Genomic DNA, 26,112 nt, shown 5'->3' with positions numbered 1-26,112 from the left:
GTATCTTAAATGCTCTTTTGCTGCATTCAAAGGCTTTTGAACGTTACATGTTTCATTTCTAGCTTTGATCACAAGTAGAAGGGAAAATGAAGTTTTAATACGCCCTATGAAAAGGCATAGCTGTGAGCTCGTAAACACTCCACTGCCCTGTGTGACCAAGGCTCTTTCCCACATTGAACAGCTGGAACAAAAAATGAAAGAGTGTTTCCTGCAGGTACAATGTATATACTGTTAAATTATTTCTGTATGATGTTCATTCATTTGGAAAGTTGCAAGCTAGCATACATTGTGAGATTATAAAGCCATACCATTTATGTGATTTAAATGAAAAAATGCAAAATGTTTTATTTACTAATGATAAAAGTTTTCTGATTGTCCTCAAATGTGAATATGAAAATGTTTTATTAGAATACAACTAATTTTGGTACATTCGTACAAAATAATAATTTCATAAAGGCTTTTGGTGTATTGAGTGTGTTCCTGTTCATTATCACACCTGTAAGATTCATTGCCATGCTGGAGTTAAGGAAGGAGTTTTGGAGGAAGTTCTTTTTTTATTTGTTTTTAACTAAATCTAAATAGAATTTATGAAACATTTTTTATGAATTAAACTTTTATTGTATTATCTATAATTATATAAGTTGTTTCCTGAATCATTTCTTAGAGCATGATGGAAAAAAAGTGTTACTATATTGTAATAAAAAACTGATAACATCTTGCACAGAATGTGTACCTTTCTGAAATACCATGTATAATAATATGATGAGTGTGTGTAATTATATATTTCCCTATGCTTTTCATTCAGCTCAAATCAAAGTTCAAGGAGCTTGTATTGTCTTTGGAATATATGAGATGGAATATTATAAAAATAAAGTGTAAGAGGCCAAAATATACTATCATGACTGCATATTAGTGTACATTGCTGCCAAAATGTTTTAATAATTTTTTTTACAATAAAATACATTCATTTTTACTGCTTACATCTTTAAATTTATTGAATACTATGATAATCTTTAATTATTTTATTATTTGCTTTCAGCAGGAATACAGAGGACAGAGAAGCGACAGTAAATGGTAAGAATTTGTAATATTTTTTATTGAGCTTCAGGAACATGGATACCATACAGGTATCTTTGATGTTACTCCCCTTGTGCACTCACGTGCTTACCTCGAGTACTTGGATTGGGTTGAGAGGGCCAGAAAACTAATGCAGAGAGCGCAATTCCTCTCTTTGCCATTAAAAGGCAGCTAAAACACGTTCGTGATTGCATGTGGGAAATCTAAGATAACTGTTAATATATTATCAAATAAAAACAACTGGTGCTATGTGTATCTAAAAACATATGGCAGTCAAATATGGACTCATTTGGCTAATAATTGCTGCCCTGCAGTGTCTGCATTATGCTCTTTCAATAAGTCTCACTAATAAAGGTGAGGTCCCATGTTCACAGATAACACACAAAGGAAAGTGTGCAACTGCTTATAGGACATGAATATGAATGGCAGGATTTTTTTTTATATCTTTAGTCAGTGCATAACAGGGGGATTTGTTTACCAAGACTTACATTTTTAGGGGAATAATATAAAAATAGCATTTTGCTCTGTGTTTTATAGTAATACTTAAAAAAAAAGCTTACTGATATAAACTGTAGTTATTTTTCTTTATCAAACAGACAATATTTTTCCAGTGCTGTGTAACAGTATATTATATCAAAATGCACACTAATGACTTACTGGTCCCTTAACATTGAGATCAATAAAAAAATTGTTGTATCACTTAAAATGCATATTTGTACATTCATCAGTGCCGTGCCAAGCCGGCCAGACAACTCGGCCCCCAATCATAAATGGGTGCATGAAGGTGACACTATAGGGGAAGCACACACAGGTTTGCCGATGGCATGAGGGGGTCAAGGTTAAGTCACGAGCATGTGGTGGTAGGACAAAGTCCTGGACTTAGGGATAGGTTGACAGAAGAGGAACGTGTTTATTACACCCACCATTGCACCTTAGGCGTGTGCTTCTTTTGCATACCCCTAGTTTCAGCCCTAACATTCACTGCCTCTAGTTAGACCAGTGGTTTTATTAAATTATGTCATTTTCACAGTGTTTCATATGTGCCTAGTGGAGATAATATCAGAAGTGCTTCACCAGAGGCTCCAAACTTACAAGTTAGAGGATTTGGACTTACTGATAAAGGTAAGCCTGCCTCGTTACCATTCCATAAAATGTTCTTCATTGCTCCTGAGTACACTGGAATTTGACACGGTAATGTTTGGCTTGTGTGCAACTATTTGCCCATAAAACCCAAGTTGATAAAGGGACACTATCATCACACTGCCAAATGTATATGTCTGCCTAAAAACAATGTGAAATGTTATGTAAAGTAGTCTGTTTTTGAAACACATATTTTACTTAATTGCTTTAGGGTGATGTCACACAGGATGTTTTGTCGCTTGCACAAAATTGCATTCCCGCTCGGGTTACAAAATGTTCAAAATACCTTTCCTTTGCAAACCTTGAGAATCAATGAAACACAGTCATATTAAAATGTTTCTGCTACAATCACCTTCCTGGGAACAATAGGAGCAGGTTCAGAATACTCCCTAAGGCTGGAGACAAAACTTCTAGAGAAAGTGTCTGCCTTTGCATTCTTTTCCCCTGGTCTGTAAGTAATGATAAAGTTAAAGAGGGTAAAAAACAAAGCTCATCTGGCCTGCCTGGGATTTAGATGCTTGGCAGATTCAATATACAACAGGTTCTTATGAACTGTGAAGACAGTAACCACATGCTTAGCACACTCTAGAAGAAGTCTCCACTCCTCGAATGCCCATTTGATGGCTAACAAATCCCTATTACCAATATAATTGATTTCCGCAGAGGAAAATTTCTTGGGAAAAAAAAGAACACGGATGAATCTTACTGGTAACCGGGTGTTGCTGAGACAACACTGCTCCAGCACCAATCTCAGAGGCATCCAGTTCGATTATAAAGGGCAGAGAGGAATCAGGATGCTGGAGCACAGGAGCTGAAATAAATTCTTTCTTGCAAGAACAAAAAGGCTCTACACCCTCAGCAGACCAAACACTAGGATCTACCCCTTTTTTAGTCAGGGTAGTAATTGGGGCCATCAGAGTAGAAAAATGTTGAATAAACTGTCAATAATAATTGGCAAACCCCAAAAACCTTTGAATAGCCCATATTGAAAGGGGTTGTGCCCAATCTTGAATAGCCTGAACCTTTGTTGGTTCCATTTCTAGGCCTTCATGGGAAATAATATATCCTAGGAACGGTGCTGTGGAAACCTCAAACAGAGATTTTTTTAGTTTGGCATACAGGTGGTTTTGCCTCAATCTGGATAACACTTCCCTTCCATGTTGTCTAAATAAACCACAACATAAGGACCCAAAAGATCATGAAAGATATCATGAAAGATATTGTTAACAAACTCTTGGAAGAAGGCTGGGGCATTACTTAAACTGAAGAGCATTACTGAGTACTCATAATGCCCATCCCTTTAGGACTTCCATCTTTCTTTTCAACGAAAAAGAAACCAGCACCTGCAGGAGAAGAAAATTGCCTAATAAACCCCCTATCTATGTTCTCCTTGATATACTCTTCCATGGCTAGTGATTCTGGAAGAGAAAGCAGATAAATTCTACCCTTAGGAGGAGAGGAGCCTGGAAGTAATTTAATAGCGCAGTCATAGGTCCTGTGAGGGGGTAGGGTTTTAGCTGCCTTTTTACAGAAGACATCAGAAAAAGGAGTGTAACAAGGGGGTAAGCCTTCCAGAGTAGTTGCGGCTAGGGTCTGGGCCATTTTAAAACAAGAAGATTGACAACCTGGGCTCCACTGTAATATTTCACCAGAGGGCCAATCTACCCGGGGTTTGTGGACAATCTCATGTAAAAGAAAAGCAGTTCAGCATGATTACCCACAGACATATGGAGAACTATGGATTTAGAAGGCACAACCCCCGAACAGAACTGCCATCTATCGATGAGAGAGTTCTGGGGTTCAAAGGGTATGAAGTGTTTACTTACAAACCCAAAATCCAAAAAATTCCCTGCAGCCCCAGAATCCAAGATAGCAGATCCCTGTATGTGACCCCTATCCCAATTATCATTATTTGTAAGGAAAATGATGATTGCTGAGTGGAAATGGCATAACCCAAACAGGACTCCCCAGACCTGTTTAGGCTCTGCCATTTCCTGGCCTCTTGGGATAGCAATTGCGAAAATGCCCTTTGTCCCAACAATATAAACATAACCCATTTGCCCACCTACGACACTTTTTCTCAGGAGACAAACAAGTAGAACCTATTTGCATGGGTTTCTCAGTGGATCTTGGGACAACGAGTGGAGCGTTAGGGACCAATACTATGGATGGAACAGAAGCAGAGGACATAACCTCTTGGCATCCCTCCCTATGCTTTCTATCAACCTGTATAGACAGATGCATGAGAGCATCAAGGGAAGGCTGCATAGGGAAATTTACAAAGCTATCTTTAATAGCCATGGACAAACCCACCCTTAATTGGCTTCTCAGAACAGCATCATTCCAGCCTGTCTCAACTGCCCAGTGGCGGAGTTCTGAACAAGATTCTGAGATTACATATGGCTGTATCGGCAGTGGCGGCGCAGTTAGGATGATTGTAGATTACCGCCATGACTTTAAAGAAAGCTTCTAAGGAGACGGCTGGATCACTATGAGACAATAGCTGTGGATCCCCCTTGCAGCAATTTTGTGAGTTATCACAAAATTTACCCTAGACTCCTTTGTAGGGTAGGAAGCCAAAATGAAGTATACGAGCCTCCTGGAATGCAAAAAATCTGCTGCGAACCCCTGAGAATTTCTCCGGAAAAGGGATCCTGGGCTCCACTAAGGAACTACTTGTAGGGGAGGGTAATGATCTGCTTGCCTGTGCAGAAGCTGTGACTAGTGATGGGCGCGAATTCGTGGCGAATTTGCGCGATTCGCCGCCAGCGAATAAATTCGGGAAACGCCCGCGAAAATTCCGGCGCCGTTTCGCGAATTTTTCGCCATTTCGCGGCAAAGCGAAACGGCGCAAATTCGCCCATCACTAGCTCTGACAGAAGCAGCAGCAGGTTGCTCCTGGACAATATCCAGCCTGGCAGAGTGTCCATGAAGGCATTGGACAATCTGGTCCTGTTTGGCCTCCTGTTCTCTGAGGCACTGTAGGAGACTCACCAGAATTGCTTCAGTGGTAGCGGAGGAAGTAGCTGCTCCAGCAGCGTCCATGTTCAAGCTCAACATACTATTATGAACGGAGTCCCAAACCCAGAGAAAACCCCAAGGTCCCGGCTCACTCTTCTGCCTTTATCAACCACCTGGCTTCAGGAGGAGCCCTCCGCTACTCGGGTGCCACCAGGTATTAGTATGAGAGGACCAGGGAGAGACTGAAACGTTGAGCAAAATAAACCTTTGGAAGATTGATTCAGCAAGTCCTGTCAGTGCAGTTCTTCTGCATTGCTTGTGTTGTTTCTTAGCTCAGGCACCCAGGTTAAACATCTGTCTATGGTGTGCACTCTCTCTCTCTCTCTCTCTCTCTCTCTCTCTATAAAGATCCAATTTACAGAAAGATCTGTTATCTGGAAAGCCCCAGGTCCCTAGCATTCTGGATAACAGATCCCATACCTGTAATACATTGTATTGTGCAGATTACCACTTGTCCTGCATGTTGAGTCCAAAAAGTATTTGAAATAGTTTAAAAGGGGAAAACATTTAAACATTCTTTCAAATCTCCCATTTCAGATTGCCAACAAGACGGAAATGTAGTTCTTAGGAGAGACACTGAAAGTGTAATTTCAGAAGTTGCAGAACTGATTTGGCGCTTAGAAGCAGACCGTCAAGAAGCAGAAGCATTGTTGAAGCTTGAAAATAAGAGACAGGCAGCTCTTACTGAAAAAATCGATGGGCTATCTTTGTGGAAATCCAGTCATCTTCCTGAAGCTGTTCAGAGGGGTAAAAATCTGTTTTTTTGTTGGAATGGACACATCAAGGCTAATATCATATTAACCACATATAAAGCAAGAATAAGTCTGACATTTGTACACTTAGGGGTTATTTATCTAAGGTTGCATTTAAGAGCTTTGTGAGGTTTAAATGATGCTCATGTTTAAAAAGGTTTATATTGGTACAGGTATGGGACCAGAATGTTCGGGATCTCTGGCTTTCCAGTATAAAGGATCTTTCCATCTAGGGGATCGAATGTTAGAGTTTTTATAACTTGAATGAACTCTAATGAAAGCACAACTCGAATGGTTTCTTATTTAATAAAAAACTTGAATGGATAAAACATGAATCAGTGAATTCGGGATTAATAACCCAAGTTTTCCATGGGAAAAATCTCGAATAGTTCGAATTAATCGAGTTTTAGAGTGAAATCCACTGAATTTGGATCACCAAATCGAAAAATGTGTAGTAAAGGCAACACTATAATAAATGAATCCCCCAGAAGTCAGGTTTATAAAATCAAAAGTCTTTATTGCAGATACTAGACATTAAGCCCATTAAATTAACGGGTGCTAGAACATATGTAGTCAAACATTTATAAAAACAGAATTGTTCTAGTCTAAAAAAAATTCGCCAGAGACGGTCCGTGGGGCACATGCGCAGTAGCGCAATCCCACGGACACAGGGACTGGACGCAGAGACACTTCAACTTTATTATATAGGATGACATCTGCTCTGTCTTACCATTTTCCTGCACTTACTTAATATTAAAATATTAACTATAAAAACAAATTCTAAATAATCAAACAACATAAAGCAATGTCAACTCAAAGCTCAGATTATATCCACCAATCTCTTATAAAACCATACAGGACACCATGTATTTTTTATGTGGAGATATTTTAAATATTTTTGATAAATGTATTTTTTGTGATTTGATCGCATCAAAGTACTGTTCAAGGCTCACACACATGTTGGGGTAGCTGGACATTGCTAAACAACCTGCACATGATCTAGACCAGAGTAAGAATGTATATGTATGGAAATGTTGTATTCCGTGCTTCTATAGAAAATAGTTAGTTACGATCTTTGAGTAAAAGCCAACTAAGTGGACAGAAAAATGGAGGTTGCTGTCAATCTCTTGTGTGTAAAGAAATGTGTGGCAAGGCATGTAAATTTAGAGTGCTCAGTTCTTGTTTTTACAATTACATAATTGCTCATCTTTTTGATAACCCTGATGCTGAGATATAATATAGTTCATAGAAAGTGTTGAAAAGAGATACATGCTCATCAAGTTTAACATTTTATTTTGGAACATAGGCATTATGTACAGGGCTGTGCTTTGTCTTGTCAATACCTTACAGTCCTGCGCAGGGGCTGAATCACATATTGCACAATGTATGAGAATGTAGGGGCTGCAATTTGTTACCCTTAGTGCTTCTGCACTTGTGCCTAGACCTTGATAAATTAGTTGTTTGTGTACAGCCCTGCTGAATATATTGGCACTTTATAAATACGTTATTATTATTATTATTGTTGTTTTTATTATTAATAACAATAATAATAATACAGGTATGGGACATATTATGCAGAATGCTCAGGACCTGAGGTTTTCCAGATAACAGATCTTTCCATTATTTGGATCTCCCTACCTTAAGTATACTAAAAAATCATTTAAATGTTAAATAAACCCAATAGGCTTGTTTTGCCTCCAATGAGGATTAATTATATCTTAGCTGGGATCATGTACAAGGTACTGTGTTATTTTTAGTATTACAGAGACAAAGGAAAAAAAATCATAAAAATGTGAGTTACTTGGATAAAATGGAGCCTATGGGATACATCCTTCCTGTAATTCGGAGGTTTCTGGATAATGGGTTTCTGAATAACAGATCATGTACCTGTATTAACAAATTATACTGTAAATTTGCTAGTTGTCAGAACTCTATTTACAAGTCATATCATTCATGAGAAGTATAAAGCATCAGTTAGAGATGTGAGGAATGGTGCTTTTGATTTAGAAAGTATCCAATTCTGCCTGCTATTTCTGCTCTGTTCATATGCATGATGTACTGGATAGTATATCATCTTTCCTATGTCTTTATTTCCCATACAAATCTCACTATTCTGCCCTATTGACCCAAATGTATTTCTTTTCAGAGTATGAAGCCTGTGCTCAGGATATCTCTGAACTACAGTGGCACATCTCATGTAAACAGCAAGATCTAGAAAATTCACAGAGCAAAGCCGCCAAGACAGAGGCAGTCAATGCAAGACTGCAAGAGGAAATCGACTTTATTAAGAAACACAGCCCTCTGCTGGAAGACAAGCTAAAGCTCGAGACTGAAACTATGAATAAAATAAGGCAATCACAAGAAGAGGTAGGTTTAGTATATAGTAACTTTCTTTTACATTTATATACATTTTCATCCAAAAAGCAAATTGTTCCAGACCATTGTAAGGAAGGCCTGTAATACAAGATACTATATATGATTTTTCAATACTCTATCATTGCATTATATTGTTGCCTTCACAGATTTATCAAAATGTGAGATTAGAGCTCACCACAAAAAAAAACTCACCCACTTTCTATTCATTCCTATGGGCGTTTTAGAATCATGTTTATCAATGGGGGAAAGTTAGAGTTCACAATTTGATAAATGCAATTCTAAAAATCAAATTGGAATGAATAGAATGTGAGTGATTTTTTTTAAGGCATATACTGTATGCAGGGCCGCCATTAGAAATCACTGGGCCCCGTACAAAAAATTTTTCGGGGCCCCCAAGCCCCACCCTTGCCCCAAGCCCCACCCCAGATCCCGCCCACTCCCCTGGCCACACCCCTGATAAGCCCCAGCGAAATTTGTCAAAACCCCACCTACTCTCTGGCAAGCCCCACCTGGAACCCACAAATAGTGTGTTTCCATCTCGCTCTGCCACAGTCTCTTGTCTGCAGTTCCCTCTCTGCCTGTCTGTATCAGCGGGTACCAGCTGCACATACTGGGACTGTGTGGGAAACAAACAAATATAAATTCCCAACCCAGGATTGATTCCCTTTTTCTTTTCCATTTGCCACCATTTCCAGGCCCCACCCACTGCACCCAAGCTCTTCCTTCCCTCGTTTCTCAGAATGTAGTGTGGACTGTTCCCACCCGGGTAGGACTGGGGGGCTTGGGGCCCACTGGGAATGCTGTCCAGGTCCCCCCTTGCTGCAGTGCCTGCCCCACGCGCTCCCTTGCTGCTGGCCCTTGTCAGCGTGCATGGATGTGGGCCCGCTCCCTTGCTGCTGCGCCGGCGCGCATGCGCAGACGGTGCCTGTGCCAGCGCGCATGCGCAGACAGCGAAGCGCGCCAGATAGTTTTTTTTTTTAAATATCTCAGGACGGAAGGGGCTAGACTGCCGGCTTTGGTAAAGGGGACGGCGGGTGGTGAAGCCAATGGGTGGTAGGCGGCGCGGAGGTATAGGTAATAGATGTAGATGGATGTAGAGCGGGAAGGAGTGGGGTATATCACAGAGGGAGGTAGTGCGCGCCATTGGGGACAGCCAGACAGGAACGCTCTGGGGCCCGAGATTATCACTCTCCTTAAAGGGGGGCCCGGCTCTTTTGAAAAGTGCAGCACTGCCGGGCCCCCCTTCAGGCCCGGGCCCGGTACACTTGTACCCCCTGTGACCCCCTGATGGCGGCCCTGACTGTATGTACCTTAAGTCTTTTGATGCTAGATGGAATAGATGGAATAAGAAATCACAACATCAATACAACTGTCTCACAGAATTCTCAACTAGTATGTTGTATACATTTTTTGTAGTTTTGTTTGTATAATTTGTTGTGCTTTTGGTGCTTGGTATTGAGGAACTTGTGCGTGTGTAATTCCCTGAGTAATTCAATGCAAATTTGAAAAAGTCATAAAATTCGAATTTTCGCACGATTGTCAAGACTTTTCCCGCACCAACTTTTTTCTAGCTGATTATTTGATAAATGAGTTAAATTCGTTTTAATAAAAAATGAGATAAAGTCGAGTTTTAGTTAATACCCCCTATGTGTCCTCATCACACTAATGCATAACTTTATTTAGGCCAGTGATCCCCAACCAGTAGCTCGTGAGCAACATGTTGATCTCCAACCCCTTGGCTGCTGCTCCCAGTGGCCTTAAAGCAGGTGCTTATTTTTGAATCCCTGTCTAAGAGACAAATTTTGGTTGTATAAAAACCAGGTGTACTGCCAAACAGAGTCACAATGTAGGTTGACAATCCACATAGGGGCTACCAAATGGCCCATCACAGCACTTATTTGGCACCCCAAGAACATTTTTTATGCTTGTGTTGCTCCCCAACTCCTTTTTCTTCTGAATGTTGCACTCGGGTTCATAAGGTTGGGTTTCCCTGATGTAGGCTATGCATGTCATTTTTTTTAAAGTATGTATCTGCACGATATAAGTAGGGAACATTTTTATCATGAAATCCATTATGCAAAAACTTCAGCTAAACATTGCCATCTCCGATAGCGGCTACATTTTTGACTGATTAATTATTTTTTCCTGTAAAGAAATTAAACATGACTGTAAGGAGCATAGCATTGCTGATTGCAAAATATTCCTATTGTGTTTTTAATAGGTAGCCATAAGGAATAGTGCTTGACATAACAGAAAGACAAATTTCCCATACCTGTACTTTATTGCTCTCAAGGCTGCCATGTGTGTTGAAGACATTTGCTATTCTGATTCTTGAATAAACTACTTTATGACTGAAACTTCTTTATGAAAAGTTTAATCAATGATTAGAGTTTACTTATGGCAGAGGTAGAGAGTAAAACAATATAAGAGACATTAAAGGGGTGGTTCACATTAAGGTTAACTTTTAGTATGTTGTAAAATGGCTAAGCTCTGAACTCCACGGCGTGCCAAGGAGCGATCAGTCGCCATGCGTGGCGGATGTATAGAAGATAAAGGAAGTGAATGAGAAATCGAAGGTAAAAACTACATATATCAGAATGTCGGATTCAGGGACGGAACTAGGGATAAGCACGTAGGGATAAGCTACTTCAGTCTGGTCTAAAGTGTCCTGCGCGCATGCATAAGTCAGTGGAGGGGGGCATGAACAGTGATGCAAATGCACGCACACTGTCATATACGTTTATCTACTGTGGAGGGGGCGACGCGGCCGGCCGGGTTGCCTGAGGCATCCGGCCTGTGTGGCCCGGGCCCTGGTCAGATGAAGACGCAGCGTTTTCATCCGACAGTCGGATATATGTTGGTTTTTACCTGTGATTTCTCATTTACTTCCTTTATCTTCTGGACATTCAACACGTCGCATGCGTGTCATTGCATGGTGACGGATCACTCCTTGGCACGCCATGGAGTTCAGCCCTAATTCTAAACTAATTCTAAACTTTTAAATTGGTTTTCATTACTCAATTTTTATAGTTTTGAATTATTTACCTTCTTCTCCTGAATATTTCCAGCTTTTCAATGGGGATCACTGACCCAATCTAAAAACAAATGTTACATAAGGTTATAAATGTATTGTTATTGCTACTTCTTATGACTCATCTTTCTATTCAGGCCTCTCTTATTCATATTCCAGTCTCTTATTCAAATCAGTCCATCATTGTTAGATTAATTAGGTCCCTAGCAACCAGGTTGCTGAAATTGCAAACTGAAGAGTTGTGTGAAAAAACCCACTAATTACAAAAAATAAAAACCAATTGTAATATCACTCCCTCAACTCAAAGGTGAACAGCCCCTTTTAGATAAACATAGGGTATGGGCTGGTAATAAGTAATACTGCAAGTTTAGTTTTTTTACCCAGAGATGTAATTAGGCAAACTGCATGGGACTGTTGATCTTTTAATGCTTATATTTCTGTTTCTAAAACCATACACTGTAACATGCATGTAGTTATTCTCCATTTCAAAGAGTTGGCTAATTAGCTTGTCACACTTTTTTTTACATCCCAATTATCACTGAATTCTACTTTGTCAGATAACCACTGTGCTGTAAGAGTTCAGTTAAAAAAAAATTCAAGTCTTATAATGCATAATCTTATAATGCAATGCATGCTATTGAGTTGGAGCCCTGGGCTGGATGTGGCCCTTCAAGTACTGTTTATAAGCTTCAGTTTTCCCAAGAGTTTTTTATGCTTTTTGTTTTCTTTTAATTTAACATCATTGTCACCAACTATTTGGTGATATCAGATGATCAGCTCTACTTGGAAGCACATTGTCAGCACTGTTATAAAGGACAACATTTTGTATTGTCTCTAATGATTTTCATGCAAAAGAAAACTCAGATTATCTATTTGTACTGTAATAAAAATATTTTATCTCTAATTTCTTTTAGGCAACAGTGCTGCTATCTGAAGCAGAAGGCAAACATACATGTGCTCTGATGAGCTTTGACCAAGCTACTTCAGAAGCCAACAAAGAGCGAACAAAAATGAGAGCTGAACTTGAAATACTGGAGAGAGATCTGCAGTCATGCAAGTAGGGATGTAATAATAAATATTGGCACAAGTGCAGAGAATTTACTCTTCAGCATTTTTGATTTGACCTATTATGAGTTTCTATATTGCATATACTGTATTTAAAGGGGCATTATACACTATTCTTCAACAAGAATAAATAAGGCTGGCTTTAACAATAGGCAAAATGCTTGTGTACGTTATGCCTGTTGTTTAAGTCAGGAAATTTCTATGGTTTTGTTATTTCTTGAGCTAAACAGAGCAAGTGGGGAAATTGAAGGTACTCCAAGTTGGGGTCTTGACCAGTGAAAGGTAAAACATAATGGACTTCTTATCTGTAAACCAAAACCGTCAGGTATAAAGGGAGTGGGTTTATCCAGAACTCAGTATTGCTAGTTAAACTAACTCAGCCAATTAAGCTTAAACTAGTAAATGGGAAGGCAAAAGGAATGATCCAAGTACAATAATTTGAAGATTGAAGTTTCAACATTAGTTCTATTAATTATGCTCATGTTTAAAAAGGTGTATGGTGCAGGGATGGGACCTGTTATCCAGAATGTTCGGTATCTCAGCTTTCCCGGATAAGGGATCTTTCTGTCTAGGGGATCTGTGAGGGGGTTATTTATCAAAGGTCGAATGTTAGAGTTTTTATACCTCGAATGAACTTGAATGAACGCACAATTCGCATGGTTTCTTATTTAAAAAAAATCTCGAATGAAAAAACCTTGATTCAGCAAGTTCGGGTTGCGAAACCCGAAAACTCTAATTAATCGAGTTTTCTTCGAAGCAAAAAAAAAACAATTGGCCAAATTCATTGAGTTTTCACACTCCAAAAAAACTTGAACATCATGCAGGCTATTAACATCTTCAAATGGTTCAAGGGACCTCTGCCATTGACTCCTACATGACCTCGACAGGTTTTACATGGTGTATTTTCAGATTCAAGCTATTTCCAGGGTCAGGGTATAATAAATCTTGAAACATTTTAATTTTTTTTTTAACTCAAAAATTTGAGTTTTGACCAAAAAAACACCTTGAAAACTTTTTTGTGGAAAAACCAACTCAAACCTTAATAAATAACCCCCTAAGTCTACTAAAAAATCATTTGAACATTAAGGGGCAAATTTATCAAAATGTGAGTTTAATAAATAAAAACCCACATTCTATTCATTCCTATGGGATTTTTAGAACCATATTAATCAAATAGTGAGTTCTAATTTTCATCCATTGATAAATACAATTCTAAAATCCCATAGGAATGAATAGAACATGGTGAGTTTTTATTTATAAAGCTCTAAACTCACATTTTGATAAATCTGCCCCTAAATAAAACCAATAGGATTCTTTTGCCTCCAACAAGGGTTACTTATATCTTAGTTGGGATCATGTACAAGGTACTGTTTTATTATTACAGAGAAAAAGGAAATCAATTAAAAAAACTTCCTGTAATTTGATGCCTTCTGGGTAAAGGGTTTCCGGATAACAGATCCCGTACCTGTAAACAGATGCCTAACACATTTGTCTTTTTATATTTTTTAATCAACAACCTTCTTCAAACAGGGATACCTTAATGTGTTTCAAGAACACATGGGATGAATATAATTTGAAGATTTCATTTACTGAGGAAAAGATTGCTAAAAGTAAAAATCTTCTAACTGATCTGATGAATGAAAAGCAGATTTTAAAAGGAGCCGAAACATCATCGAACCAGCAAGTAAGTAATATGGAGGGGATTAGATCAACAAATGTCTCTAGGTACTGAAGTCTCTTGGTGAATTCACAGTGATGTCATTACAACACAGTGATGTCATTACAACTATTGTGCTGTTATGTATCAGTTACTCCTATGTAAACATAGATTTTTATTGAGGTTCAAGTTATAGTGGGAGGTGCTGGATTCTGGCCATTCTTCCTTTCAGTAGTTGCCTTTGGAGGAAACTTCTGGCGACTTTGTGATATCTTGGTTAAACTGCCAGCGATTTCAGTTATTTATAATGGAGACGCAATTTCAGGACATTTGTCGCCAAATCTTCCCATCAGCCATGGCCCCTGTCAATTATTATGTCTTAGATATGTTACTTCTCTATAAAAGTATATGAGAATATGTATAACTTTAAAGAAATGTCTTCAATTACATTAGACTGTAATTAATTTGAATATTTTGACTGCATCAGTGGAGTCTAGCTTTGTGTGTGTAGTCAAGCATTTCACAAGCATAAAGATAAAAATGAAACATGGGAGGAGTCAACAGTTTTGACATCTGTCTAACCTGCGGAGTTCTTGTATGTAAAAATTTAATTATACAGAACAGTCCCATAAGATCTATTAATCAATGGGAGAAAAAACAAAGGATCTGACCCAAAACAAAGTTCAGCATATTCACAGCTTGTTATTGATACATTGGTTTAATATCTGTCTGATTTACTAACATGAAATTCTCAGTGGTACTGTCGAAAAATTAAATGCTGAATGCCAACTGGTGTGAAAAAGAGGAAAACAAAATGACTGCAGAGCACTGATTTAAGTGCATAGCTCAACGGAATTAACTTCCTTTCAAGCATTAAATTTGAGTTTTGGATTGATAATTTCATATTAGCCAGAAATAAATATAAATCATATTCGGCATTTCTACAGACTTATTGAAATAACATATTAACTTTAAAATGCGAATGACGCATGGTTAATTTAGTCTGTCCTTCCATCGAATGCCAGTTTTCCAGAAGAAGAAAATTCGTATGATTGTAAACCAAACCATTTTAAATAATGTGTCTTGTTTTTGTACAATTTTCTAGCAAGGCAATTCTTAGCTCTATATTCTATTGCAAAATATAAAATTTGTAAGGCACAATAATTGATGAGCCATGGCTAAATCCTTGCTTTAGGTGAGAACTGCAGAAATCATGGCAGAACTTTATTTTAATGGAACGAAAGTAAAAAAAATTTGGCTAGAAATTTCACAACTTATATTTGTTGTGTAGCCCAAGGCTGCCACAACCCTTTACCTGTGAATATCTATGCATTCAAATTACCCCAGTAGCTCTGCATTTTCTTCTGATTTAAAGCATGTGATCTGGGATACTGTAACTAATAAAGTAAAACACTTTATTCAAGTAGCATGTCCACATGCATTTTATGCCTACATGCCTACTTAATCATAGACTAAGGAATAATCAGCCCTGTATTCTGTTCTATGATAGATATAGCCTTACTTTTGCTAGTCTTTCAGATTTGATTTCTAACAAGCCCTAAGCTTAGCACACCCCACAGCACACTGAATACACAAAAGATGGCTTAAAAAAGTTCAAAATATGGGGAATTGCTGTGGCCAAAATTAAAAGTTATGAATTGGTGCTGTTATAGGGATACCGAACCTATGATCAGAAGCCAGTTCAGTGTATAATTCAAAAGTCATGTTTTTTTATAGGCTTTTTAAAACAGTATTCAATGCTTTTAGAATTAAAAAATTATTAACAAAGCCTGGATAAATTAAATCATGTTAATGAAACGGTATATTACATATATGCTTCCGCTGGGATTTTTCTTGTGCTTCCAGTATAAATTATGTTGTATATCCTATTACTTTTGAGCGAGTAATAAAGAGGAGAGAGTAGAATCCTATTCTGTAACAATGTGCTAGCTATAGACTCATTTTCCCAAGTGTTATTTTATTTTAATAACGTTACCTTAATTGGCAGTCCATTAATGATGAACCAATACTCCATCATGAATAGTTTGAATAAGGGTATTTGCTTGGTCTTAAAATGTGGACCTGCAGCGCTTAGCCCAAGACCCCTTGGGGTCCCAATATTTTTTTTTCGCAGAACTCTAGCGTCATTGCTGGAGCAACTGCCCAATTTGCTTGACACAACTGAGCCACGACTTTCTGCATGTGAGCTTTGTTGCAAATTCGGAGCAATTTTCTACCTGGTATCAATTCCAGTGTTCTCTGTGTGAGTGATGCCTGCACACATTAGGCACACATGTTCTGTGGCTATTGACGCAGGGCGTAAAGGGAACCCTGGAGCTACAGCCTACAGTCAGGAGGTGACAGTAGCTCCAGGGTTCTCCTTTGTCAATAGGCGCCGCAGCACCCGAATTGGAACAGAAGGCAGTAAGCACTGTGTGGCACCAACCACAACTATACAGAAGTGCAAAGAGCGCATTTTGACACAAGTACAAGTGGGTGTAAGTGTACCTCATTCCAGATAAAAGAACAAGTGGCACACTGCAGTTGTGGGTGTCTTAACTATGGCCACAAAGACATGTTTCAAGATACTTGATGAGAATAACCAGTTTACTGAAATATGTTTTATTTCATCTTTGTACAGCTATGCCCCTGTCACCACCCAGCTCTTTCAGGAGTCAATTATCTACAGTCACCCTAATCTGCTATAAAAATTCTATGTTTCGGAGGGACAGAGGCAATTGAAAAGGAGGAGGGGTATGTCTGTTTGTTAGGCAGAATTTAAAAAAGTATATAAAGGAAGAGGTAATGTTAGAAAATGAGGGGGCAGAAGTCTTATGGGTGGAGTTCACCAATTGTAAAGAGTTCAGCAAATTAATTGTAGGGGTATGCTATAGACCCCCTAATGTAAATTAGGAGTAGGCTAATCTCCTGATGCAAATAGAAAAGGCTGCTAGTTTGGGTAAATTAATGATAATGAGAGATTTTAATTACCCAGATATTGACTGGAGCAACAGTACTGCCAGATCAGTTAATGGGAACAAGTTTATAAACTTGTTGCATGACAATTTTATGGCACAGGTTACATAGTAACATAGTAACATAGTAAGTAAGGTTGAAAAAAGACACATGTCCATCGAGTTCAACCTTTTTTTTTTTTATTAACTTCCTAACTGCCAGTTGATCCAGAGGAAGGCAAAAAACCCATCTGAAGCCTCTCCAATTTGCCTTAGAGGGGGAAAAATTCCTTCCTGACTCCAAAATGGCAATCGGACTAGTCCCTGGATCAACTTGGACCATGAGCTATTTCCCATAACTCTGTATTCCCTTACTTGCTAAAAAGCTATCCAACCCCTTCTTAAAGCTATCTAATGTATCAGCCTGTACAACTGATTCAGGGAGAGAATTCCACATCTTCACAGCTGTAAAAAACCCCTTCCGAATATTTAGGCGGAACCTCTTTTCTTCTAATCGGAATGGGTGACCTCGTGTCAGAAGGAAAGACCTACTGGTACAGCATTAGAGAGATTATTATATGATCCCCTTATATATTTATACATAGTCATCATATCACCCCTAAAGCACCTCTTCTCCAGCGTGAACATCCCCAATTTGGCCAACCAGAAAAAATGCTTTTCTGGATCTAGTGAACTCAAATGACCCAGAACTTATAGCAAATGTGCAAGTCATTGAACCCCTGGGTAATAGTGACCATAATGTTATATAATTTAATGTCTGGTGCAAAAAACATATATACACTGGGGCAACAAAAAACATGAATTTCAGAAAAGCTAATTCTAGTGCCTTGAGGGCTGCCCTTCAGAACATTGATTGGGGCATTATGTGTTCAGCTAAAAACACAGAACAGAAATGGTTGCCATTTAAAATGATATTTAATCGTTATTGTTCTCAATTTATTCCCTGTAAATGGAGTAAATGTAGAAGCACTAAGAATCACCCTATGTGGCTATGGTCTTTTTCCCATATAATAATTATTCTGCAGTTTTTTTTATAAGAGCTTATAGGTAGTGTCTTAGATACCCTTGGTATATAAATATGTAGGTACATTTTGAGGCGATTAGCTGCCCATATCTAATAATACAGATGCAGCATAGATTTGCATGGAGGCCTGACTGGATATGAGAGGTTGGGCCTGACTACATCCTTTAGTTCATGGAGTCATAAACTAATAAAACTATAAGTTAAATGCTACTCTCTGAGGTCTAGTGACATTTGCATTGGATTCTGGGGAATGCATTTTTTTTGCTGAGACAAAAAAGAGAGGTTATATTTTCTAATAACAATTTGAGTTATGTTTAAATTTCTTAATGCAATGTGTTCATGCCAATGAGCGAAAATCCTGATTTCCTTTCAAAGTTCAATTTTTACTTTTACTTTGCTTTTTCATTGCAATTAATTAATTGCATATCATATTTGTGGTAGAATAAAACCTGTTTTGTAAAGAGTTTCTGTTAATTTTATTTTGCTTTTGGGATGGATTTAAAGAGGCAAGTGAGAGAACAGGAAAGGCTATGGGATGCATAACTAGCAGTTAAGATTCATGGGTGAGAGGTTACCTGAAGCAGAGTTGGAAGGATTCATTTGTCCTTGAGAGAAGTGGAACCTGGCCTAATTAAGGAACAATGCAGTGGTACGAGAGCCTACAGGGATGTGAATTCTCCATACATTCTACATACAATAGGCTGGTCTCTGCCTGAAAGAAAGCTGCTGCATTGAAAATTTAACCCCTTAGCGATTTGTCATAATTACAGTAACATTGCAGTCAGGAACACAGTTCTAATAGAAGCTGGGAGGGGAAATTAGTTTTAGGCAGCAGGTATATATGTATATTTTATTGCTATGCATATACTAAGGGGCAAATTCATCAAGGGTCGAATTTCGAGGGGTTAAATCCCTCGAAATTCGACTGGGGAATAGAATCGAAAAGGCAATTCGGGCGAATTTATGCCCTGGCGAACAGTCGAATTGGCGACTATTCGCCAGGCGAATAGACGATCGATCGAATATTCGCTCGAAGGATTTTCATTCGATCGAATGCCTTTTTATTCGATCAAAAACTTGGAAAACAAGCCTATGGGACTTTCCCATAGGCTTTTAAAGCAATTCGGTAGGTTTTAGGTGGCGAAGTAGGCAGTCGAAGTATTTTTAAAAGAGACAGTACTTCGACTATCGAATGGGCGAATAGTCGCAGCGTTTTTGTGCTCGATCCAGTACTTCGACTATCGAATGGCGAATAGTCGCAGCGTTTTTGCGCTCGATCTATTCGAATCATTCTACTCAGGCGAATTTACGCCAATTCGATAGTCGAGGAGCACAAAAATTCGAAGTTTTTTTTACTTCGAATCCTTCACTCGAAGTTAGTGAATCGGCCCCTAAGTGATGTTTATGAACTCACTAAAATCATTAGTGGATAAAGTACATTCTGGTTAACAGATGGTCGATATACTGTAACGGTGCACTTTTTCTTTTGTATTTTTTAATTTGTTTTACTAAGTCCAAGTCTGCTTACACTAGCATATAACAAACTGAAATTCCTGTTTAATGTCTACCTTGCAATACATCTGGGGCTTAAGGTTGAAAGCAACTTCAGCAGCCCAAGACGTGTATAATGCCTTAATAAGGGGAGATTGAAGTTACAACTGATTGAGTTACACTTTATATAATTTGGCTGTGAAGGATAAAAAGCAGCTAACAGCATCTTCCGTGACTGAGAACCAATTTAAATTAGGTACAGAACAACAGGCATTAAGTCCAGTAAGCAATCATTTCCACTTCACGGTGGACCTTTTGAATACTTGGAAAATTTGTTTTTTTTTCTTCTGATACACAAAACTGTTTTTTTTTCAAATAAACAGCAGTGTAAGAAATGTAATTTCCTTCTTAGGTTTTACAGTACCTTTGTGTTAAAGGAGAAGGAAAGGCTTTGTACACTTGGGGGTGACAAATGTTAGGCACCACCAAGTGATTGTATTTACTTACCTGAAACCCCAGGCTGGTGCTCCTATCAGCAAAAAACTGCATCGGCCTGGGGTTATTCCAGTAAACACCATGGAGCGATCCTCTTCTGGCATCTTCTTTCTTCAAATTTCCCAGGGCAAACGCATTCGCAGTTGAACGAAATAGCCAACTTTTTAGTTGAAGGAAAGAGGAGGATGGAAGAGGATTGCTCCATGGTGCTCACTGTTATAACCCCTGGCCGGTGCAGTTTTCTGCTAATAGAAGCACCAGCCCAGGGTTTCAGGTAAGTATGTACAATTACTTGGGGGTGCCTAAAATTTGGCACCCTCAAGTGTACAATGCCTTTCCTTCTCCTTTAAGTGTATGTAGGAATAGAAAAACTATGAGACAAATAAACTAAATAACCAATTGCAAATCTCTCTCTCTCTCTCTCTCTCTCTCTCTCTCTCTCTCTCTCTCTCTCTCTCTCTCTCTCTCTCGTGATATATATATATATATATATATATATATATATATATGTGTGATCAGTTATCCAGAAACTGTTATCCAGAAAGCTCCGAATTACAGAAAGGCTGTCTCCCATAGACTCCATTTTATCCAAGTAATCCAATTTTTTTTTTAAATGATTCCTTTTTTCTCTATAATAATAAAACAATACCTTGTACTTGAGCCAAATTAAGATATAATTAATCCTTATCGGAATCAAAACCAGCCTATTGGTTTTATTTAATGTTTACACGACCCGGTAAACCACAGGTCCCGATGATTATGGATAACAGGTCTCATACCTGTATGTAAAAATAAAAAAAAATTGGAGCAATTGGAGCAATAAGTTGGTCATTATCAATGTTTCAGTCCTAGCAAGAGGACCTTTCTCAAGATATCCTTTAGCTGGGACTGAAATGTTGAAATCCTGTTAGCCCCAGGCTAACTACCGCCACCCCCCCCCCCCGGGAAGTGCCCCATATACTTACCTCTCTGCACAGATTCTGCAATCGGAGTTCTACGCATCCATCTTCCGGTTCTTCGGTAAGATGACTGGGAGATCAGCAATTGTCACAAACTGGCAAACTGCTTCAACAGCACATGCGCCAAAATACCGATCTCCCAGTCAGCTTACCGAGGACACGAAAGATGGATGCGTGGAAGTCCGCTGTATAAAGTATAAAGTATTGGGCATTTCCTCGGGGGGGGGAGGGCAGTTAGCCTGAAGGGAGGAGGGAGGTCTACCTGGGGTGGGGGGTACTCGGTTTTTTACAAATTGGTTTTGCTAACCTTCGACTTTTCATTTAAAATATTCTAAAACCAAAGTATTATCAGTTTTTGTTACTTTTCTATTAGAGTGGATATTTCTGTCTTTGTATCTGTGCTGATATTACGGCTCCACTGGAGTACAACCGCAGTCACCGTTTTAATCTGCCCTTCATACAGAATTAAACAGTCCATGTGTACATACTCATCTAGGAAAAGTTTGCTCAGTTGATAGATTGTTGTTGTCATTCTTTTTATTTCCACATGCATTCAGTGGCCTCAGTGTTATTATCATTACAGTAACCCTTTATACATTTACCTGCCAGCTGTTTTGTCCTGCTAAGCACCCATCCAAAAAATTATCTTTCTAAAAACGGTTAGCAGTGACAGATTTAAAGATAATCCATTTCATTAGTAGTTACTCTAGCATCTCTGCTTGCTTCTGCTACAAATATACATAATACGGAGTATATAACTGGTGCAAGAATACCTTACAGAATATTTATTTTATACATGTAAAGATGAAAATACTGATCTATCTTTTAGAATATGCATTCAAAGCAGTAAAATGAATGAGATTTGGATTAATAGGCTGATTACTAATTAATCCTGTTTTTGAAGTGGTTTATTTGTTGCAGCCATGCATTTGTGGTTTTTGAGTTTTTTTTAGCTTTTTATTCAGCAGCTCTCCTATTTGCAATTTCAGCAACCATGTTGCAAGGGTCGAAATGACCCTAGCAACTATGCATTGATTTGAAAAAGAGACTGTGATATGAATAGGACAGGACCCAAATAGAAAGATGAGTAATAAAAAAATAGCAATAACTAATATGTAGTTTTACAGAGCATTTGTTTTTAGATAGGATAATTGACCCCCATTTGAAAGCTGAAAGGAGACGACGAAAACGGCAAATAATTAAGAAAACCATAAAAAATAAATATTGAAGATTTATTGAAAAGTTGCTTAGAATTGGCCATGCTATAGCATATTAAACGGTATCTTAAATGTGAACCACCCCTTTAAATTCTTGATGGAATAATACAGCTTTATAAATACTTTTTTATACTGCTTTTTACATCTTTTTTGTGGGGGGGAAAGGTGTAATATATTTTATACATCTTGATAAATACTTGCTTCTAACTTTTTAAAAAAAACTTAGCTTGTTTCCAAAATTGAAATACCAGATGAAAAGAAAAAAACAAAGACAACAGTGGAAATGTGATGTACACTCTTGGAGTATGCATTCGTAAAGCATATGTGTAACACCTATCATATTTTCCCCTCTTTTGTTTAGGTAAGGGATCTGAAATATGAGTTAGAAGAACAAGAAATGAAAAACAAGGATCTTGGAACGGAGTGTTCAAAGCTGTCACAAGAAGCTGAGCTCACAGTAAGTTTTTTTGGGCAGGGAAGTATTTATCCTGATGGAAACAGCATTACTGGCAACAATGTTCTATATATTCTTATATTCTGTAACACAGGCCATCATATTGAAAATAGCCACTAGTGCTGTATAACACTACTGGATCCTCATTAGTCACTTGTATGCTCAAGAGCATTGGACCCCCATTTACCACTAGTGCTGTATACCACAAGGCAATAGCCACTGGAGTGGTATAACACAGGGCATTGGACCCCCATTAGCCACTGGTATACTCAAGGGCATTAGTTTCCATGGCATTAACCACTAGTGATGTATACAACAGGGCATTCTATTCTTTTCATATTTCCATGTTCTTTCAAAGGTAGGGAATTATAGTAAAGGTATGGGACCTGTTATCCACAATGCTCGGGACCTGGGATTTTCCAGAAAACAGATCTTTCCGTAATTTGGATTTTCATACCTTAAGTCTAAAAAAAAAATCATATAAACATTAAATTAACCCAAAAGGTTGGTTTCCTTCCAATAAGGATTCATTATATCTTAATTTGGATCAAGTACAAGGTACTATTTTATTATTATAAAGAAAAAGGTATTCATTCTTAAAAATTTGGATTATTTGGATGAAATGGAGTTTATGGGAGATGGCCTTTCCGTAATTTGGAGCTTTGTGTATAATGGAGCTTTCCGGATAATGGATCTCATGCCTGTACTGAGTTTAGGGAGCTGCTTGGGTAGAAGACTGATATTCAAGTCATATAATGATAAGCTCACCTATAACTGTACTGTACTGTATAACTTGACATTAGCCACTAGTGCTGTATAACACATGGCACTTGGTCCCTATTAGCCACTAGTACACTGAAGGGCACTGGATCCCTATTAGCCACTAGTACACTCAAGGGCACTGGATCCTTATTAGCCACTAGTACACTGAAGGGCACTGGATCCTTATTAGCCACTAGTACACTGAAGGGCACTGGATCCTTATTAGCCACTAGTACACTGAAGGGCACTGGATCCCTATTAGCCACTAGCACACTCAAGGGCACTGGATCCCTATTAGCCACTAGCACACTGAAGGGCACTGGATCCCTATTAGCCCCTAGTACACTCAAGTGCACTGGATCCCTATTAGCCACTAGCACACTGAAGGGCACTGGATCCCTATTAGCCACTAGTACACTCAAGGGCACTGGATCCTTATTAGCCACTAGTACACTGAAGGGCACTGGATCCCTATTAGCCACTAGTACACTCAAGGGCACTGGATCCCTATTAGCAACTAGCACACTGAAGGGCACTGGATCCCTATTAGCCACTAGTACACTCAAGGGCACTGGATCCCTATTAGCCACTAGTACACTCAAGAGCACTGGATCCCTATTAGCCACTAGTACACTCAAGGACACTGGATCCCCAATAACCACTAGTGCTGTATAGCACAGGACATTGGATCTCTGTCCTTTTCATATCTTGATTTTTTTTAATTCTCCCAAAGGTAGTAATTTTAGTACTGAGTTTAGAGAGATGCTTGGGTTGAAGACTGATGTTCATGTCATATAATGATAAGCTCACCTATAACTGTATTATGCATTTAATTTTAGAAATCTGATATTAATTATCAACTATCACATCTGGAAAATCACCTTCATAGCAAGCTGCATGCTCTGAGAGATCTACAGTATCAAAATAGGACCCTTATGCTGGAAAATGAAGACCTATCAGCGAAAATAAAAAACAGGTTATTTAAAAGAAGTTGACTTTGTTTTTCTTTGTATTGTTGTTTATTATGTTAAAGCCAAAAAGCAATCTGTGATATGGTTTTAGATACTTTGTTTATGATCCTTTTTGAATAAGGGAGCTAGGCTATAAGGAAATAGCTAAGAAATCATAACAGGTATATATAAAATGCAGTACCTTCATACTGAGTACATGCAGCATCAACAACTGTATTTTCTCACCCTGGCAAATATGCACATAGAGGGGTTATTTATACTTGTACGCTCAACTAGAAGCTGTGCTTTGCATCGGAGATGTGGTGGATACTTTTTTTTGTATATGCTTCATGGACTCTCATTTGTATCTTTTTTTCTGAATGATATCACTTCGAAAACACAAAAAGCTTTCTTTCTGCCCATTTAATGTTTTTATACCTATAATCACAAACAGATGCATACAGTAGATGCATTATATGCTGGTAGCATATGTTAAAGCATTAACAGCCCAAAGTTGTCCTTACCTGATGGAATTTCAAACACACTAAGCCATGGTAAGCTGCTGCAATTAGATTTAAACAGTCACCTACAAGTTAGAAAACAAATGCAAAGATCTGATTGGTTGCTATGGGCAACATCTCCAGAGATCTCCGGAGATATTTATCTCCAATGTTAGTAAAGTGACCAAGTTAACAGCTAATTTCTACATAGGCTCTTGTTGTTGTTGGCATGGAAGTCAAGCAATCATACTGCAAAGATGGGATGTGGAAGGTAAAGCTCAAGTTATATGCTTTGGAGGCATATAACTTGTTCCTATAGGGCAGTGGGATACTGCACTGTGATGAGTGCTGACGAAAGCATTTTCATGCCATTACCTGGGATTGCCACATAAAGGAGTGGATGTTTCCAGTGGGCATTAAAGCTCCCCATCTCTCAGGGCCCTGAAACAGTTCTGTATGACAATGCCCTTTAAGTGACCTTGTATAAAGAAGAATCCTCTATATTAAGTAGTGCTTACACAAACATGGACATTGTCTTTATGTATAGGCGTTTACTGTATATATCACTACTGTATATGCAGATGTTCTTTACAATTTACAATCAAAAAATATCAACCACTTTCTATTCATTCCTATGGGATCTTTAGAATCGTACTTATCAATGAGTGAAAGTTAGAATTTCCATAGGAATGAATAGAAAGTGGGTGAATTTTTCTGTGGTGAGCTCTAATCTCACATAAATCACATTTGATAAATCTGCCCCTAAGTGAATTTAAATTGCATGGGTACAGTCCAAATGCATCTTAAAGGATCCTGCTTGCTTATTAACGTGTGTGCAACATTACATGTAATATGTGTAATATGTGTAATATGTTAAACATAATATGCAACATAACAAATATGGTGTTTCTGAACTGTTGGACAACCTATTGGTAGCCTTCATAAACAAATTTCTCATACACATTGATAAGTGAATCACTGTTTTCATATGTTTGATATTTGTGCATGAGACTAGTTAAGCCAATGTTTTGTGTTTATTATTTCTTTAGAAGCACTATGAACTAAATTACATTTGCATTTATTGAATGAAATCATTCCTGCAACAGAAGACTAGTGGAGCATAGTTTCACAAAAAAGCAAAAATGTAATTTTCTGTTTGACTTGTA

General features: G+C 38.3%; 1 protein-coding gene across 2 annotated transcripts in view; it reads left to right on the top strand.

The window, feature by feature from the left end:
- LOC108719236 (coiled-coil domain-containing protein 178) overlaps nucleotides 1-26,112 on the top strand; it is a 170,071-nt gene that overhangs the window by 4,100 nt on the left and 139,859 nt on the right. The window contains exons 3-11 of one of the 2 annotated variants that reach the window (XM_041566415.1): nucleotides 63-214; nucleotides 1,043-1,074; nucleotides 2,108-2,199; nucleotides 5,776-5,985; nucleotides 8,137-8,357; nucleotides 12,312-12,454; nucleotides 13,993-14,146; nucleotides 22,642-22,737; nucleotides 24,336-24,472. In XM_041566415.1, the coding sequence (XP_041422349.1) occupies nucleotides 63-214; nucleotides 1,043-1,074; nucleotides 2,108-2,199; nucleotides 5,776-5,985; nucleotides 8,137-8,357; nucleotides 12,312-12,454; nucleotides 13,993-14,146; nucleotides 22,642-22,737; nucleotides 24,336-24,472 (1,237 nt within the window). Of the gene's footprint in view, nucleotides 1-62; nucleotides 215-1,039; nucleotides 1,075-2,107; nucleotides 2,200-5,775; nucleotides 5,986-8,136; nucleotides 8,358-12,311; nucleotides 12,455-13,992; nucleotides 14,147-22,641; nucleotides 22,738-24,335; nucleotides 24,473-26,112 lie in introns of both variants that reach the window. The other variant, XM_018267969.2, reaches the window with a different exon arrangement.

Source organism: Xenopus laevis, chromosome 6L (genome assembly GCF_017654675.1).
Source record: "Xenopus laevis strain J_2021 chromosome 6L, Xenopus_laevis_v10.1, whole genome shotgun sequence".
Lineage (NCBI taxonomy): Eukaryota > Metazoa > Chordata > Amphibia > Anura > Pipidae > Xenopus > Xenopus laevis.
The sequence above is the reverse complement of the archived record's forward strand: the minus strand, read 5'-3'. Positions and strand labels throughout refer to the sequence as shown.